The sequence below is a fragment of the Ictidomys tridecemlineatus genome (genome assembly GCF_052094955.1).
Source record: "Ictidomys tridecemlineatus isolate mIctTri1 chromosome 12 unlocalized genomic scaffold, mIctTri1.hap1 SUPER_12_unloc_8, whole genome shotgun sequence".
NCBI classification, from domain to species: Eukaryota; Metazoa; Chordata; class Mammalia; order Rodentia; family Sciuridae; genus Ictidomys; species Ictidomys tridecemlineatus.
The window spans coordinates 436,843-455,947 of NW_027520966.1; the positions used below are offsets into that span (position 1 = coordinate 436,843).

The 19,105-nt window shown below is 56.9% G+C and overlaps 1 protein-coding gene across 18 annotated transcripts in view; it reads right to left on the reverse strand.

Moving 5' to 3' along the window:
* Window positions 1-103: 103 nt before the first annotated feature.
* LOC144364729 (mitotic spindle assembly checkpoint protein MAD1-like) overlaps window positions 104-19,105 on the reverse strand; it is a 269,288-nt gene continuing 250,286 nt past the window's right edge. For 3 of the 18 annotated variants that reach the window (XR_013432398.1, XR_013432405.1, XR_013432407.1), the window contains one exon: window positions 9,672-9,808. Coding sequence is in view for 5 of the 18 variants with exons in the window: in XM_078035769.1 (XP_077891895.1) it covers window positions 8,837-9,000; window positions 9,145-9,361; window positions 9,587-9,808 (603 nt within the window). In the remaining 13 variants the exon portion in view is untranslated. Of the gene's footprint in view, window positions 726-1,081; window positions 1,212-3,860; window positions 4,048-6,600; window positions 9,001-9,041; window positions 9,365-9,586; window positions 9,809-19,105 lie in introns of those variants that run through there. The other 15 variants (XM_078035771.1, XM_078035776.1, XR_013432404.1 and 12 more) reach the window with 14 other exon arrangements.

Here is a 19,105-nt window from a genome sequence, read left to right on the forward strand (position 1 = left end):
GCTCATGTGGCCGGCAATGGTGCCCACGTGGACAGGTGAACATCTTTTAACTCAGTGATGGTAGTGGGCAGCGCAATATCCCACAAAATCATGTCCACCCAGATCCCAGGATGTGGCTTTATTTGAAAACAGGGTCTTTGTGGATGTCATCAAGCTGAGTCCATAAAGGATTTCGTGGCCCTTGGCCCAATGACTGGCATCCTCAGAAGAAGAAAGGACACAGAGACCCAGGAAAGCAGGCCACACAAGGACAGAAGCAGAGGAGGAGTGACATTCTTCAAGCCCAGGTCTCCAAGATGTCAGCAGCCACCTGAAACCCGGAGAGAGGCTGGGAAAGGGCTCCATCCTCCCTCCCAGCCTCGGCAGCACCACCCCAGCCCACACCGGGGCTTCAGGTCCTGAGAATGGGTTCTGCTGGTGTGAGCTGCCCAGTGCACGGGGACTTGACATGGCAGCTCAGGAAACCTGCATAGGGACCTTGGTGGCCATTCCCCTGCCTACTCCCCGTCTGTCCCCGAGGGTGGAGGACAGGGACCCTTCCTGGCATGGCCAAGCCCCCTCGTCCCCGGGCTCTTGCTCAGGCACCCATCCTGCCTTGGCTAGGTGGCGGCTCCTGCTGCTTGGCCCATGGAGCCGCCCTTGGGTAATGACCGTCATCATGTGACTGTGGTGTTGCTGGCACTGGTGATCTCTCATTGTTAACGTTTATGAAGTGACTGGTCCGTCTGCAGCAAATGATAATAATAAAAAATAGGAATTGCTCCCCTCTGATGGCCACGACCCGCAGGGAACCAAGCGTCCTGGAAGGAAGAAGGGCCCCAATGCCCGGGTAGTGCCGGGACAGGACCAGCAGGTCACTAAAGACCCCAGGCTCCTCTTCTCAGCCCTAAGAGCCCTAAGTTGTTGGCTGATGCTGACTTCTAGCCGTTCCAGGGAGGCAGGAGAAGGTGGCCATCCATTGGCCATCAGTCAGTGCCCGTGACAAGCCCAGATGGGTCAGGCAGACCCAGAAGGAGGAAGGAGTTGAACCCAGACCTGTGTCTGCCTCAAGTAAGACCAGGGCTCGGGGCCAGATACTCACGACTTCTACGTGGGGTCCTAGAGCCAGGGAAGGGGTAGGGTGACCGCATCCCCCAAGGCAGGCACAGGGAAATCACAAGTGCACGTCACTCCTGGATGACCAGTCCACCGCCATCTTCACTGCCTCCATGCTATGAGAGAGTCAAAATGACCAGTGTCAACAGGGAGCCTCACCCACTGCTGTTGGGTGACAGAAGCCCTGTCCCCCCACCCCCCTGGGGACCCCTCACAGGATGCGCAAGTCTCCATATGGGTTTCAGAGGAGACCTGCACAGACTGCCCTTCTGGGAAGCAGCAGGTGGCCTCTGCAGCGCTCCACTATTGGGGTCAGGGCAGTGTCCCTCAGCTGTCCCTCATCTCAGGAAGCACCTCCTGCCAGCCCCTGAGGTTTCAGAGGCCAGTCCCTGTCCCAAGCCAGCCCCCATCACAGCAGAGGCCATCCCCTGTCCCAGGCCAGCCCCCGTCACAGCAGAGGCCATCCCCTGTCCCAGGCCAGCCCCCGTCACAGCGGAGACTCTGATGGAATCCACACAGACTGGATTTGGGCTGGAGTCAGTGGGTCAGGAGGAAACAGGGGGCTGGGGACAGGGCAGCTGAGGAAGCCAGGCCAAGGCCTGCAGGACGAACCGCCTAGGACCGTGCACACATTGGGTGGCTAATTCAAGGACATGCAGCCCTCAGTGTCTTTGATCAGGACCTAAAAGTTCCTTTGATGACCAGGTCCCTCCAGGGGCCAGGCCATGGGGACAAGCTTCTGTGTTCACATTTGAGATCAAGACTCGGACAGCAGGTGCCGTTCCCGGTTTGACAGGTTCCAGTTGGATGGGGAGAGCCCCTGGCCCAACCCCTCCATCCGGCCAGCTGCTGTCCCAGTGTGGACCTCCCAGGGGGCCGGGCCTGGCTGAGGGAGGGCACACCTGGAGGTACAGCATAAACAGCGACCAGGCGGGGCCAGCAGCCTAGGACACACCTGCCGTGACACACCTGCCCAGGGAAACCATCTTTGCCTGGAAGGAGCAATTCGCTTCAGAGGACGATTGTAAGAGAGAAAGGGGCAACTTTGCAGTGGGAGGGGCCGTTGCCATGGGAGGGGCCATGCAAGAGGGAGGGGCCGTTGCCATGGGGAGGAGAGAAATCTGGGTGCCTGTGACCAAGTCCCTCTCTCAGGGGAAGGGGCGCTGCAAGGGGCCTGAGCAGGAAGAGGCCGTGACTGGAGGCTGGAGTGGGAGCTGCCCACACTGGCCACACCCCGAGGTGCAGTGCTGGCCCTTTGACACAGGCCACAGAGTCAGCCACCGGTCAACAGGGATGTACCCTGCAGGGGGGCTGCAGCCAGGCAGCTCCCACCCCAGGAGCAGTCCTCCAGGCCCGCACAGCTCAGCCTGGAGACAGCTGCCAGCCTGAAGGGGCAGGAGCAGCATCTATTTCAGAAACATTTTTCTGCCAAAGCATCACAGGATCCCCAGTGAGCTGCAGCTCCCCGACCTCGTCTCTGTGACAGCATCCACCCTCTGTGGCCACCTCCCCCCGGGGCCGCACCACAAGCAATTATCCCGGTCTCTGCTGCTGAACCCTGTCACTTCCTGTGTAGGGCCATCCCCAGGGGCCGGCCAGGTGCCAGCTGGCGGATCAGAGAAGGTAACAAACAGGATTGATATGTTTAACGCCAGAACTGTTCACACTGGGAAGGACGGGGCTCTGTTTATCAGGATTAGACAGCTCTCAGCAGAAAGAGCCGTCCAGACCTCACCTCTCCTGTGTGAAGGCTCCATTATTAAACCCAGGCCCGGCCCCCGAGCGCTTCCTCAAAGGAAAATGTGTGCTTTGTCAAAGGTCTCCAGAGATAACAGCCCCCTGTCCCCTGTCTGACCCCTCCGTCAACAAACAAGGGTCTCCGTGTGGGATTGCGCCTACCGTGGCTCTCTCACCCCCTTCCTGCTTTCTGACTTTACAAAGTGTCCTGAGGGAGAGAGAAAGCTGCTCCCTCCACCGCATCCTCAGCCCGTGGCTTGCTGGCCACAGCATCCCCTGACCCTGCCCGGGGCCCTGCAGGCAAAACCAACAGAGTCTAAAGACACTCAGCCTCACCGTTTTGAAGTTGAGATGGCAGGAGCCGGCAGGACTGTGGGGACCAGGGACATGAGGGTGGCCCGGCAAGTCCCTGTTGTCCCATGTCAGGGTATCCCACCCGAGGTCCAGTGTCAGCATCAGTAGCATGCACCAGTGAGCATGCAGGTTTCGGCCATGCCCCGGGCCCCTGCATCTGCCCTTTAAGTAAGCCTCCAGGTGATTATGGTGTCGACCAGAGATTGAGAGCTAATGGCCTCAACCTGTGGGGGTGGGGGGGGGGTGGAAAGCCCATCTGCTTGGGCCACATGACCAAGTGCCCTCGTCTGGGTGACTTCAACAACCCAGTCCTGGAGGCTGGGAGTCTGAGATCAAGGTTTGGCTGGTTTCCTCTGAGGCCCCTCCGTGGACATCCCCTCCTGAGCCCTCACATGGCTGTCCCTCTTAGGACACCAGTCTTGTAGGGTGAGGCCACCTGGTGACCGCTTAATCATTTTTGGAAACACACCAAATACAGAAGCCCTTTGACGTATGAAGGGGTCACCCCCAATAAGTCCATTGTAAGTTGAAAATACACTGAGTCGAAATGCATCAAATGCCCCGGATCCACCCAAGAGCCCGCTCAGCAGCACGGCACGCTGGAGAGGGTCACTTGCTCCCCCGGTGGTGGCAGGGCTGAGAAAACTGCCCAGCTGTGCAAAACAGGACCTCACCCATGCCACCAACCCAGGAAGGATCAGATTCAACGTTCCAAGTGCAGCTTCTACCGAATGATTCCAACTCTGCAGCATGACGGAGTTTAACGTGTAAATTGCACCTTCCGAGGTTGGGTCCTTCTGCAGTCCAGTCTGAGCTCCAGGGTTAAGACTCAGCATCTGAACTCTGGTGGACACATTGGCCCTAACAAGAAGCCAGAAAGAAATAGATCAAGCCACAGCTCCCTCTCAGCTTGGTACGATGACACTGGCACCACAAATTTTGGTCCCAGAACCCAGTTCTGCATATGCCAGGTCTCTCAGCAGCAGCTCAGGGCTGACAGCAAGTGGGAAGGCAAAATTTGCAAGACTGGGTTCATGGGGTGGGGAGGGGGTTGGTCAGGGAGAGAAAGACACGCCTCTCCCCCATCACACCCTTCCTTGCTCACAGAGGTGCTTCTAGAGGAAGAGAAACCCCAGCTCCTGTGCTCAGCTGCATGGCTCACCCTTTGCCCCAGGAGAGAGCAGTTTCCTGGCTCCCTTAACCCCTCCCCCGCCCCAGACAAGACCCTCGTCTCCACGTGCTCCTTGGCTGCCCCTGGGAGCCTCCGCTACTCAGCCTCCATCTTCTTGGGTCTTTTCAGCTTCCCCAAACTCCTGCACGTGGTCACACAAGTCCCAAGCTTGGGGGAGAGAAACAATGGGCTAGCTGACCACACGAGCAGACCCACACTCACCACCAGTGAGTTCAGGACTGAGGCCAGAATTTCATCCTCATCCACTGGAGTCTCCTCTGGGGTGGGTTTCCTGGATCTACCCCCTCAGTTTACCCCAGGCCTGGAGGGGCAGAAGGTGGGCATATCAGGGCCCACCTTTGACTTGAGGGTCCCTGTCAGTCATCTTTCTATCACAGGATGTCTGAGATAATCCACTTAAAGGAAGAAAGAGTCATTCTGGCCCCTGGTCCCTGAGGTTCACACCCCGGTGGCTTGTCTGTCACCCTGGGCCTCGGGTGAACCAGAACAGCATGGCAGGGAGCAAGTGGTAGAGCAAAGTCACCTCGTGGTGACCAGGAAGCAAAGAGAATGAAAAGAAGGATCCAGGGTCCCTTCAAGGGCACACCTCCAGTGACGACTTCTGCCACTAAGTTCCCCTCCTGAAATTACCAGCACGTCCCAAGAAAATCATTGGCTGGAGGCCAAGTCTAATTCATGAGCCTTTGGGTGACATTTAAAATCCAACCCATAACTTCCCAGCCCTGGTCCCCCAAAGACTCATGTCTATTTCAAAATGCAAAAGGCATTCCGTCCACCTCCAAGAGTTCCCACGTTATTAACTGTTCCAGCATTCTTTGAAGTTCAAACTCAATTTCTCTTCTGAGACTCAAGGAAAACTCTGAGCTACAAGCCTCAATAAATATTAAAAAAAAAAAAAAACAAGTTACATGCCCAATGGGACAAAGTGAACATTCCCATTCCAAAGAGAGGAATGGGGCATACAGAGAAAGGGTGGGACTGAAACCCAGCGGGTGAACGTTGAATCCTGTCGCTCCACATCTGTCACCCATGGCACACAGTGGTGTCATGTGAGCGCCAAGGGGCTTAGAGACCCCCACCACAACCTGCTGGCTCTTTCTCAGGTTGCTCTGCTCGTGCCCTCTGTCTCCCTTGGCAGATGTCACATGTTCCTGCATCTCTAACTTCTCGTGGTCCCTGCTTCGGCCTCACTCCCATGGCTGCATGCATGTCCCTGCCTGGAACTGCCCACAGGCACTCCAACCCCATCACATACTGCCTGGTTTTCCAGAATTGCCTTTGAAATCTCGGTGGAAATCTCCATGACCCTACAACTCCTGCATTCCTCATTCATGCAAAACAATTATCAAATAGATGACACGAATGTCCAGCACCAGTGGGAGCAGTAGCCAGGTCTCTGTGGATCACAGGTGCAGCAAACACTGAATGCCCAGGTGGCTGAACAAAGCCAAGCACACCAGAGTCACAAGGGCTTCCTAGTAACCCCATGCACGCAGGGTGCCCCAGAGCTCTCTGTTCAAACAAGTTTTTGAGCCTGCTGTTTGTCTCGCTGATTCCTGAGACACCCTCCAAGCTTCTTTCCTATTGTCCTGATGTAAATTAATCACTTTCCTTTTAATGGTGCTAATATACTTAGTACCACATTCTCCTTATCTGCAACTATATATACACTTTGTGTGTGTGTGTGTGTGCACATGTGTGCAAAAATGAAAGTTTTTCAAATTTTTCTGCTTTTCTTTTTGTTCCTGATTCTCATTGTAAATATGGCCAAATGATATCATCAATATCCATGTCACTGCCTGAATGCCAGGCTGCCTTGAAATTTCATCCAGCAAATAAACTAGTCCATCACCTTTAAATTTAGCTTCACCCAAAGTCTCAGGGTTTGGACGACATGTAGACAAGTTCTTTGCCAGAAGGTAATGAAGATGGCCTCTAATCTAATTCTTAGTAGATTCTGCCTTTCCATAGGAGACCTCATGAGCACAGTCTTTACTGTCCACATTTCGGTCAGCATCCTGGTCTGAGCTCCCACAGATATGACCATTAAGCTCTGCTTCCAGCATCTAAGACTTTTCCTAGGACACTTTCCAATATTTCCTAATTCCTCCTGAGAACCACTTCCAACGCTTTCTGAAACGCATGATCAGGCCACAGACCCACTCCTGGCACTGATTTTCTGTTAGTCGGCTTCCAACACTCGGATAAAATATCAGAGAAAATTAACTTACAAAGAGGAAATGTTTATTTTGGCTCATGATTTCCAAAGTTTTAGTCCAGTGGGTTACTTGGCCCCATTGCCTTGGGTCTCTAGAGAATCAGGACATCATTGTGGGGAGCATGTGGTGGGGAAAGGCTTCTCATCTCATGGCAGGCAGGAAGAAAAGAGAGCAGGAGAGGAAGAGGGACTGGCACACAATACCCCCTTCAAGTGCACTCTCCCAATGGCCTAATTTCCTCAAGTTTCCAACATGTGAACAGCACCTTCTGTTGAGGACCAAGCCTTCTACACATGCACTTTGGGATACATGTGAGATGCAAACCCCAACAGTCATCTATTTCAATAAAGGCCCCTGAGCATTTTCTGGCTCCACACGTCTCTACTTTCAACCTGGCTACTTACTGAAGACAATGTGTTGGTTTTTCTTTGCATTCAAAATTTATCAACAGGATTCCTGAAAGAGCCAACCCATGAGGTGTTTTCTACTCCAAGGAGAAGACTCGAGAAGAACAAGGGATCTTGTGGGGGTTTTCAGGTACCCTGCCCGAGTCCCAGATTTATCAAAAGTGAAACAGGATGAATAATTCCTGAGGCACAAGGTGGAACAATGGGGGGGGGAACTCTTGCTAAGTCTGAGATAGCCCACTGAGCATTGTACATAGATTTAAAAAAAATCTGTTTAACCCTCAAAATGACTCAGTGATATGGATCCTGCATCTCACAGGCAGGAAGTGAGACACAGAGTTAGGGTTGGGTATCCTTCTGGAGAGAAGCACAGCTCGTACGCAGTGTACCCCAAGTAGGATGCTGGCCATCCTCGGCGCCCTGTGCTATAGGCACAGCACCTCCACCTCTGCTTTCATCTCTCATGCCTTCCGCTGTGGTCTCTTCTCTAGCTTTTATGGGGACACTAGTTATTGGATTTAAGGACCACTTAATCTGGCATGATGTCATCTCAAGCCTTGCCGTAATTGCCTCCGCAAAGACCTTCTTTCCAAATAAAACCGCATTCTGAGGTTCCAGTGTCTAGGGGGACACCCTTCAGTCTAATACAAACCCTGTTTCTTCTGCCCTAACAAAATCCTGTAATCTAGGTAGTTATTTCTCAGAGTTCTGGAATTTAAAAGCCCAAGATCAAGACATGATTCCTACATCTGCTGAGGGCTGCTCTCCTTCACGGTGGCCCCTCTGCTGCGTGCTCACGTGGCAGGAGGCGCAAACGCTGTTCCTCACATGGAGAGTTAGAAGGGCCAAGTGCCTCTCTGAGCCGCTTCAGTGAGGGCATAAATCCCCTTCACAAAGGCAGGACCCACCTCTTAACACCAGCTCAGTGGGCATTAGGCTCTGCATGAGCTTGGAGAGAGAAACATTCAAACCCAGCACGTGCTAAGAGCAAAGCCTCTGGCTCTGGAGACGGTTAGCAGCACTCAATCCCTTCCCCTCCCCTCCGGCTCCCATGGCACAGTTTCCTCCACAGTTACTGGCACGGGCTCCTCCTCTCTTACCTGCTCTCCCAAATTCTGTCCCCCCATACCTCTCTCAACAGGCACCCTCTCATCCCCTGCCAGCCCCAGGTCCCTACTAAGGGAGCCCCCTGGACAGCTACCTACCCGTCCCACTGCCCATCTGCCCAGAGTCTCCTTACCCTTGCCACCAGCCCCAACAAGCACTCCCCCTGCAGGCAGAGGTAGAAGCCTCGGGAGAACCTTCAGGGTGAGGGCAGAGAAGAGATGGAGAGAGGAGGGGGCAACGTGGCTCAGGAGAATCACAGTTCTGCCTGCCAGTGCCTGACCACAGTTGGGGGGAGACAAGGATGTCAAGCTCCAAGGCCCTGTGGCCCCCAGCCCAGAGTCTCTGGAGACCCATCCTACTGACCTCACCCAGGAGACGGCCCCTGGCATGTGGCCTCAGAGGAACAGCAGGAGTGTCTGGAGGTCAGGAGTGGCCAGTCTCTGCCCTGCCCTCCCTGAGCACACGCTCTGAGCTTCCTGTCTCCATTCCCAGGAGGAGACCCCAGGCCCAGGCTTCTCTCTGCAGGGCTGCCTGGTTTCGGCTCCTGCAGGACCAGCTGGTGGCTCTGCTTTCCTGACCTGGACAGCCGGCTGGCACCAACCATCCCCCGTAGCTTGTCCTTCAGGACTCCCCTTGTGTTTTAAGGTGTGGTCCCTCCAGTTAGAGGTAGGAGTCCCTGTGCCTGGATTCAGGCACCTCGGAGAGGAATGGTGGGGGGCACATCTTCAGAGGAGCCCGCCCCGACAGCTCTGTGGCCCTGGGAAGCTGCTGAAGCTCTCTGGGCCCAGCGTCCTCTTCTGTAGGGCGGACGTGACGCTCATGTCCCTCACAGGATTGCTCTGAGGCACCAGGAGTAGTCTGACGCAGCAGGGCTCTCCAAGCCAGTGAACTCAGGTGAGGAATAAATTAAAACGAGTGCTTTTCTGGTGGTGACAGTTTCAAGTGAGTTTTTCCCGAAATCGGTGAGGCTTCTAGTGTCCGGGGGCAGCCCCTCCCCTCCCCCCTCCCTGCCCAGCACTGTTGTGATGCTTACCTTGACACATGCTTGTCAACGTGGGCACGGGAAGGTGCCCATGGCATTTAGCAAAGCAAAATAAATGGTTCCTCCTGTCCGACTCAGAAGTCCTCCTGTCCCCAGGGACGGAGAGGCTAAAGCGTCCCTCAGTCACCTCACCAGGACACAGGAAGATAAATACAAACCAGAGGCCCGCGTCTGGGAGCCCCAGGAAGGCTGGCAGGGTGGGCCGGGCCTACTGGGGTAAAGGTGCCCCTGGTGAAGTTCACTACTGCTGCCGCCGTGCCACCCAGGGAGCCCTCCCCTCCCTGGGTTCCCGCGTGTGCACTCGCCCTTCCCGCTGCCCCAGCCTCGCGGTCTGCCCTCTTGTACAGGCACAAGCCACCATCTTCTGCTCCCCAACGCCCCCCTTCTGCTCCACCCCTCTGGTCAAGATCGCCCCTGTTCCTGTGACACATACGCAGGAAGGCACCCCCACAGCCTGGCGGGGTGCAAGAGTGGGCGGGACACTGGCAGCCCAGATGAGCAGAAAGAAGATCTGGCCACCAAAGATACACATCATGCTTCCCGGTGTCAGAAGGTGGACAGGGTCAGCCTGAGTAAGTGCCCGTGGTGACAGGCCATCAGAGCAGGGAGTCAGATGAATATGGGCAGTCACCTCTACAGGTCTCTGTGTCCTCACCTGTAAAACAGGAATAATATGAGGATTAAGTGAGGTCTTACACAGAACGCCTGGTAAGCACAGTGTCAGGGATTTAGTAGTGTAATTATTATCATCTTCTTCACCATCACCACCATCATCATCTTCACCACCACCACCACCATCACCACCTCCTTCATCACCACCACCACCACCACCATCATCATTACCAGCACCATCATCACCACCATCATCTTCATCATCAGCATCACCACCACCACCATCATCATCACCACCACCACCTCCTTCATCACCACCACCACCACCACCACCATCATTACCAGCACCATCATCACCACCATCATCTTCATCATCAGCATCACCACCACCACCATCATCATCACCACCATCATCTTCATCACCACCACCACCACCACCACCATAATCTTCATCACCACCACCACCACCATTATCACCACCATCATCTTCATCATCACCATCACCATCATCACCACCATCACCACCATCATCTTCATCACCACCACCACCATCATCACCACCATCATCTTTATCATCAGCATCACCACCACCACCATCATCACCACCATCATCTTCATGACCACCACTTTGATCGACATCATCACCACCATCATCTTCATCATCACCATCACCACCACCACCATCATCACCACCACCATCATCTTCATGACCACCACTTTGATTGACATCATCACCTCCATCACTATCATCTTCAGCATTATCATAATTGCTGTATCCTGGAAGATAGAAATTGAGCTAGTCTCTGGGAGACGGGCTACACTGGGATTGGAGAGAGGGATGGGGAGGCCCATGAGGCAGGTGGAGAGAGACGTGGAGAACAGTAGCAGTCAGAGGACTCTGGGGACCAACTGGATAAAGACCCTGGGGTCAAGGTGAGCTGAAGTCGACTTGCCCTTAGAGGAGAACAGAGGCCCCTCCTCCCCGCCCAGGCTCCCTGCCTCCACCCTGCTCTTCCTCAGACCCCACACTCCCGCCATGCCACCCTCTACCTCCAGGGCCCCCCCCCCCACCACCTGGAAATGACGTGTGGGACACCACAGCAGAGGTCCCAACCTCTGCACCGGGCACCCCAATGACCCTCCCTTTCAGAGGCACATGCCCCCCAAGGACTTCCGGCCTCACCCTCTGGCTTGGCAGAGAGTCATCCTGGGCTTCTGGAGAGTGACGACAAAGCCCTCCAGGGCTGGAAATGAGAGTCGTGTGATAATGAGCTGGCAGGGCGCATCTGCCAGGCCGCCAGCTTTGGACGGCCGCAGTCGGAACAGCCTGGGAGTTGATTTGTTCTCCCCAAATGAGCGATTATGGTGAGATTTCCCACAGGCTCGCTTTGGCAATAGCCATTTATGTCTCCTTCCCACCTGGGGGACTCCTGATCCTGTCCCTGGAGGGGGCCCTGCTTCGCCGGCTGGGCTGTAATTGCCTTGTCGCGGCTCTCGGCCGCACATTTGGTCTTGTTTCTCACTCTGGGTCACATTTCATTTTGGTTTAAATAATGAAACCAACAGACTGGAGATTAGAGCCGTTAGATGATTCTGCTCCTAGGAAGTGGACGTCGTCTGTCCAATATCAAAACTCACCCACAGCTCAGTGGACCCTCTGTGCCAGCGAGGCAGAAGACCACGGCCCCTCACTGCCAGGCTGCGTGGGGGACAGACCTGGGAGGCACATCGGGGTGAGCTCCATATAAAGCCAGCAGGAAGTGGGGCTCTTGGGGAGGAGAGGCCTTTGGCCTTGGAGGGATGACTTATGCCGTGGTCAGAGATTCCTGGGGATGGTCACACTGCAGCCCGTCTGCCCTCCCCCGCCCCCTCAAAGCCCTTTCCCTCTTCCTGCAGGGAAACCAGGAGTCCAGGGAGGCCGGTGACAAGTCCCCAGCTGAGTGCACCCCCTCCCTGAAGGCATGGATCTTCTGCGGGAAGCCATGGAAGTGAATCTCAGGCACAGTCTGGACCCTTGAGCCTCAATTTCCTAATCTAAAATGACCTCGGCCCTACAGGACTGCCGCTGTGCCCGGGCAGAAGCACCCAGGCCTGGCTGTGCGCAGGGCGGCAGTGGGCAGGGCAGCCAGGCCTGCCTCTCCTTTAGCGCTCTTGGGAGCTTGTCCAATCAACTGGGCTCCTTGTGTGGCTGGAGCAGGCCTGACCGCCTGAGAAGTGGACGCAGCGCTGGCCCCTGCTGCCCACAGCCTGCCCCAGGCTCGATTTTGGCTGCTTGGTGTCACGCCTCCCCAGCCCACTGGGTGGATGCGGTCTCCTTTACACACGGGTTTGCTAGCCATCGCCCGGCTCCAGGGAGCTTCGTCCCCCACAGCACAGGACTGTTGGCTTCCTGCAGCACTGTTGTCCAGTACATGCCAGACCCCTCGAGGGTGACAGGGACAGGCCATCCCCACCAGGAGAGCTCAGGCCTCTTGAAGCCACCTGCCTGGAGCAGCCTGGCTCCCACAGGCCTCAGTTTGGCAAAGGTCCTCACCAGGGACCCGGGAATCCCAGACTCTCGCTGCTGCCCCAGGCCCACCTGTTGGCCACCCCGTCACGCACCTAAGCCCACAGCTTCCGTCCACCTCCCCCACCCTTTGCCCCCTGCTGCACCTGGGCCCACCTCCCTCCTTCCTCTGCCAGAGCCACTCCTGGAGTGGCCACTGGACTAGTCACAGATCAGCCTTCTGGGGTGGTCACTATGGATGACTGGCCTCCTGGGATGGTCACTGGGCATGTCTGGCCTCCTGGGATGGTCACTGCAGATGGGCTGGCCTCCAGGGCTGGTCACTGTGGATAGGCTGGCCTTCAGAGCTGGTCATCATAGGCAGATGGCCTCCTGGGCTGGTCACTGTGGATAGCACCCCAGGCTGCTCCTGTCCCTCTGGCCACAGAGCCTGCCACCACTCAGACAGCAGGGCTCTTCCAGGCGTGTGCCGGGGGTCTGCTGTGGGGGTCGTCACCAATGCCTGGGCCGGTCCCGCAGCTGTGACATGTGGACTGGGCAGGAGGTGCACCATGCCAGGCCTCCAGCTGCTCCTGGGAAAGTCCCCTGCCCCCCAGTCCCAAAGGCCACCTGGGCCCTTGAGGAGTGGTGCAGAGAGGGGGGTCCTGGGGGCCGTGTGCTGTGGAGGAGGCCGGAAGGGACAGGAGGCCCTGCTCCTGGCTCCTCTGCAGGGCCGTCGCCTGCCGACCAGCGCTGTCCCTCCTCCTGACAGAAGGATGACTGAGACTAGACACACTGAAGGGAGCCTCAGCTATGAGGCCCTCGTGGAACGGGAGGATGCGCTCTGTATCCTGTGGCCATTACCCACTGGCTGGCTCCTCTCTGGGAAGGCAAAGGAACAGAACCCTCCCCAAACCAGTTTCTGCCCTGCCCGCAGGCTGGCCGCTGCGCTGCCGGGGGGACAACGGCTCTTGTCCTTGTTGTCTCCTCCGGAACTCCGTGTTCTGCTCTCCTGCTTCACCCTCCTTCTCCAACGGTGCTGGGGGGCCGGCTCCTCCCCAAGAAGAGCAGCTTCCCCGTCCTGTCTGGCCTTCCCCATGGCCTGAGGGTGGACCTGCTCCCCCGCCCCCCTCAGCAGCCGTGGCCCAGAGACACCGAGTCCACAGCAGAGCGGGCACAGCCATCCCTTGGTGGGCTGCAGGGCTGGTCCCAGGACCCCTGCGGACACCAAAGTCCACGAGGCGCAGGCCCGTCATGTAAAGAGGCACAGCGCTGGCTTAGAAGCTCCGCAAGAGTAGGCCATCTCTGATGACTTGCACCACCCCACGCAGCGGGGGTCGTGAAGAGCTGAGGTGCTGCGCGGTCTGGGAAACAGTGGCCGGAAGATGTCCACACGTTCAGTTGAGACGCGTTGTTAAAATGCTTTCCCCAATACACTGTACTCACAGAAAGAGCTACGGGAGCCTCGGGCTCCATGTTACAGAGGCAGGCACACCCGGGATCTGGAGAGGGACTCGGCCATCACTGAACCAGGAGGGACAGTGATAGTGTGAGTGTTTTTCAGCCAGCGTCTTCGGAACCTGTAAGAGCTATTGTTCATTTCGAGTCTGAGGCAGGAAAACATCTGATGACCTAGTCTGGAGGCTCTTAGGCATAGGAGAATCCCCTCTTATTTAGGGGAGGTTCACCCTTTAGGTTTCTTCAGGCTTTCAACTGATTGGGTGAGGCCCACCAAGAGAGAGTTCAAGAGCTGATCCCCTGAAATAAGACCTCACAGACACCCAAAGCCATGTGCTACCAAATGCATGGCACCCCCAGGGACACGCAAGAGTGAACCCCCACTCCCACCCCGTGTGCCCTCCTTGTCACCTGTCTCATGTCCCATCTGGAATAAGGTGCTCTTCGCATCACTGTTTCCTCAGCTGGTCTTGCAGACCCTGCCACTCAGCCGGTCCCCTTCCTGTTTCTCTGCTGTCCCCCTCATCCTCGTCCCCTTCTCTTCCTGCCCGTTTTCTCTCCTCAGAGGCAGGCTCTGCACAACGTGCCTCAGCCCTGGCTGCGAGGCCCCTGCTCTGCGTGGCCGCCCCTCCCCGGGCTGTTGGCTGTGCAGGATTAAAATCCCTGTTAGGGGGACAAGGAGTCTCCCTGCGTGCCCCTGGGTGACTTCTGCTGACGTGCCTTCAGACCACAGGGACAGGCTGGCTCGGCTGACCACAGGAGTGGGCTGGAGACTGGATGAGGCCAGGCTGGCCCTGCGGTGGCCAACGTGGGGCCCACTGGAATCACCTCCACAGATGGCCCTTATCAGCCTGTGTCTTGCTGGCAGAAGAGCCGCGTGGCCAGGACAGTCCTTAATCACTGCACATTTCAAAACTGATCCTCGGAAACGCCGTGGAGCAGCCCTGTTGAAGGAAAAGGACGGCACTGCCCTCCCGCCGCCCAGCACAGCGGCAGGGCCCCTCTAAGCCCTGCCCACAGTGGACACGCAGACTCCAGAGGGAAATGACAGGACCCTGCTCCTGCAGCCGGCAGAGCGCGCTCAGTCCCGAGTCACCACCCGCCCCACGGAGCAGAATGTCCCTCCAGCCCCAGAAAGCACGTCACTTGGACAGGCCCAGGAGGGCCTCAGGGTCTTTCCCACTGAAGGGACTTTGGGGGTGGGCTGTACGATCCCTGCAGAGGCTAAAAGTGGGGTTCAGTCCTCTGGAAGGAGCTCTCCTCAGGGTCAGAAACAAGAGGCAGCCGTGGGCCCCCAGGAGCCAGAGCCGTGGTTCCGCAGGGCCCTCAGAGAGGCACCCTGGGCCTCGGCCAGCAACTGGGCTCCCTCCCTGCTTCAGGCCAGCCCCAGACCGGAGATGTGGCTTCTAATTCCTCAGCTTTCCTGAGTACTCCTTCCCGGACCCTGGTCACAGGAGGCCAGTCTTCCCTCTTAGACGTTCCCAGGTCCTTCCCCACCTCCATGTCCCCCGCCCTGCTCACCTGGGGCTGCCCAAAGCCCTGGCCGCTATCTCCTGCCCCCTCCTCTGATCTCACCCCTGCAGCCCAGAGCTATCTAACCAAACAACATCCCAGCCTTCCACCCCACTGGGAGTGTGACAGGTGACATTCACATCAGGACACCCCCAGGTGTGCAGCGAGCTGCTAGGCACAGATGAGACAGGCAGGTGAGGGCGGGGGCCGCCACCAGGGGTCCCCTCCCACAACCTCTGGGAAACAGCTGTGGCCTGCCTTGCTCTCGGAGCCTCTGCTCCGCCCACCTGAGCCACCGCTGTCCCTCGGCACAGCCCCACACCTGCTCTGTTAGGGACCAGGCCTTCCCACACGCCCAGGGCTTCCCGCACATGGAACCCACCCTGGAAACCGCTGACCTGTCTCCTGCCCCAGCTGGAGCAGCCTGTCCTTGGAACCGTTGTGTCCAGTGCTTCTGCCTCAGCACCTGTCCCAGCACATGAACGTGACCTGGTCTGGGTGGGCAGCATTCTGAGTGTGCCCCCACCCCCCAGCAGGGCCCCCAGATAGCAGTACAGGCTCAACCGGGAGCCTCAGGTCCCTCTTCCAAGGCCAGAGGGACTATCTGCCAGGAAGAGGGCACACAGGTGGGCACCGCACACACTGTGGCTTGGACTGGCAGCTGGGGCTCTGCCTGAGCTGGAGGGTGACCACAAGCACAGACCCCCTTGGCGGCTGAAGTTGTGCCATGTGGAAGCTGCTGTCGGACCGTGGAAGAGGTCCTGAGGGGTGCTCTTGTCCACCTGGGTCTGCACCACCCCGTGGGCCTGGACGGACTCCGGAGAAGGAACGTGGCAGTATCCTGCCGCCCGGTGTGGTCAGGCCATGGCCAACAGCCTCCTGAGACAAGGGGCTTCTTCGGACCGATGCTGTCACTTCCCGACACATTGTCACCCCATGCCCCTCAACACCCCAACTGCTGGGGTGAATCAGAGCCTGGAAGATGGCGGGAGGGAATGGGGCGCAGGTTGGTGCCTGGAGGGGGTCCTAACGGGAACGGGGGTGAGGCCCTTCACCTGCGCATGGTGAATGCTCTCCTACTCACTGCATGTGTCACCTTGTCCCAAGAAGGGCACAGTTGGAGAGGGAGTGGCCCAGGTGTCGTGGAAGAGTAAGAAGGCTGCAGAATACCGGGTATCCAGAATGTTCCGTCTAAGTGCAACAGACCAGCAGGGCGTTATCGTCCCAGCCAACCATCTGCTGTTCACTGGCAGAGGGACAGATCACCCCTGACTGGCGTCACAAGCCTTGGTGGTTCCACGTGCTGGGCCATGGCTGCCCAGGCCCTTGGTCCTGACTGTCCCCACCCTGTGCCACCGGCCCTCCCTCTGTTCATCTTACCCTCTCGCTGGGAAACAACCTCAGTAAACGCTTCTAGAAATAGGAAGCTCTGGCTCTCCTCTAATTAGATAATTTGAAATTGGGCCAAATTGACAGAACCATTTTTATGTGTCTCCTCGTCTTTATTCCTTGTTTGAAAAGTTATGAGCAGGACTAGTACTTTGGAGTGTGAAGGCTGGTATTTATCTCCCGCTGAGTAGGACAACTCTGGCTGGAAACAGAGGGTCCCACAGCACCCGCTTTCCTTCCTGAGGTGGAAGTGCTCAGTTTAGGCCCCCCGTGGTCACCAGGGCCGCCCACCCACCACACTGGCCTGTCCTGGAGGTTGGTTCCATATGCTCTCCCACTCCCCGGGAGCCACGTCTCCAGGTGGCATCTCACACGCCAGCCTCCACTTCGTTACGCTGTTGTGATCCCCATCAACATGTGGGTGACCCCTCCACGTCCCCTCTGGGAGTGGACCATGAAAGATAGGGGGCAGGTCTCAGGGCATAGAGATGGACAGTCTCGTCAGCCGGGACTGCAGAGCTGGGCCGTTCCAAACACCGAGGGAGCCAAGCAGAGGTGGGTGGGCACAAGCCGCCTCACTCAGAGGGACCTCGGTGTCCTGCTGGAGGACTTCTTTCTCCTGTGTGCCCAGGGGAGGGTGCACTTGGCCCCTGGAAGCAGAAGGCTGCACAGGTGGGGCACATCAGTGACGGTGTCTCTGGGTAGCAGGGGTGGGCCTGAGTGCCTCCAAAGACCAGGCCCCGGCTTTGCCCAGGGCAGCACTGAGGGCTGGACACAGGACAGGATGCAACCCCACATTTCGTGTCCCTTGCCAGCTGCCAAGCGGCACCCTGGCTTGCCTGCACCAGCTCCAGAAGGCCCCAGTCCTTAGCTCCAGCGCAGGGCACGGAGCTTGACACTGCTGAGAGGAACCAGTCGCCTCACGGGGACGCGGGCAGGGTGGAGGCAGAGAGCCAAGCGGCAGCCTGGGGCCTCATCCCACAGCTCAGGCCTGTGGCAGAGGTTGATCTTCTGCTTTCCTAAGTTGGTGCCTTTTCTTTAGGAAGTAATTTCTTCTTTAAGACTAGAAAGCACCACAGCCTGTGGGCCCCATAACTCACCTGCTGCCCCTTCTAGTTCTCCTGGGGCTAAATCCTCCTCCTCTTCCCCTGAGCTCCTTATTCACACAGCGCCCTCCCACCAGGCGATCCCATTTAAACACATAATAGGTTAAAGACTCAAGTCTAGCTTTGCTGTATCAGTCAGCAACAGCCACATAAATGCTGTGTAACAAACCCCCCTGGGTTCTCAGCTTAGCACATACCCTGAGCTCATGACCTCACAGGGTGACTGGTCTGGCTGACCCAGCCAGGAACCAGGAGATGACTCCACTTCTCTGCTTCATGCAGCTGGAGACTGCGGGTCAGGTGCAAGTTCAAAGCTCTTCTCCTGAGATCCTAGACCACAGAGGCCTAACTGCACAAGTGAATTTCTGGCCTCAGCTTGCCTCAGGTCCACTCTATTCTGTCAGCCAGAATAGGTCCCGTGGCCAAGCCCAAGTCCAGCTGGGCAGGGAGGTCCTCTTCTCTCTCAGTGCCTGGAGGAGGGGTGAAGGTTTGCCAACAGCATCCCACAAAGCCCAGGCACGAGGACTGGCAATGTCTTGCTAAACTGCCCTCCTGCCCAGATGATTGATGGAATACGCAGAACCCAGAGAATTTGCTAAAATCAAGGTGTAAATTCAGTAAAGTTGCAAGATATAAGACTAATATACAAAAACTGCCATTTCTATAACTTACAGCAGTTACTGGAAATGAACTAAAATGAACCATTTATAATAACACTAGACGTAGCAAAAGGTGTGTAGGGCTCATCACTGGAATCCACAGAACTGTGCAAAGAGAGACGGAACTAGAACCAGATCAGTGTGTGAGCAGAGGCCTGAATTTAGAAATCAAAGAATCTTCTGAACACTGGCTGGGCAGTGCGGGGGGGTCAGGGACTGTAAAGCAGGTGGGGAGGAAGGTTAGGACGCAGCGCTGTTGCCAGACGACCCGGCCACTGAGCCCCGAGCATCACCAGAGTGGCTGAGGAGTTTAATTTTGACTTAATTCATTCATCTAAATTCTTGTGCTAGTGGCCACCATATTGGACGGCAGGGCCCTGGAGCCCTGTCCAGAAAGCCCAGAGGGACCTGTATCCCTAGTTCTGTACTGAACCGAGAGAGACAAGGTCAGACACACACTCCCCGTCCCTCCCTGTCGAGCCCCCTTGTGGTGTGAGCTCTGAGGAAGGGCTGCGTCTCTGTCCCCGAGGACACATGCCCAGGCGGTGACAGCCTGGCTAGGCCCTGTCTGCTGGGGCCTTTCCAGCCCATGTTTCAAAGGCCTCCAGCTGGCTCATGTCCCCTCTGCCACCGGCTCCCCGCAGCAGGCTCCACTCAGGAAGGGAAAGGCGTGGTCTCTGCTGTGTCCCTCCCCGGCACTGACCCTGTCAATGGGAGGCACAGGACGGTCT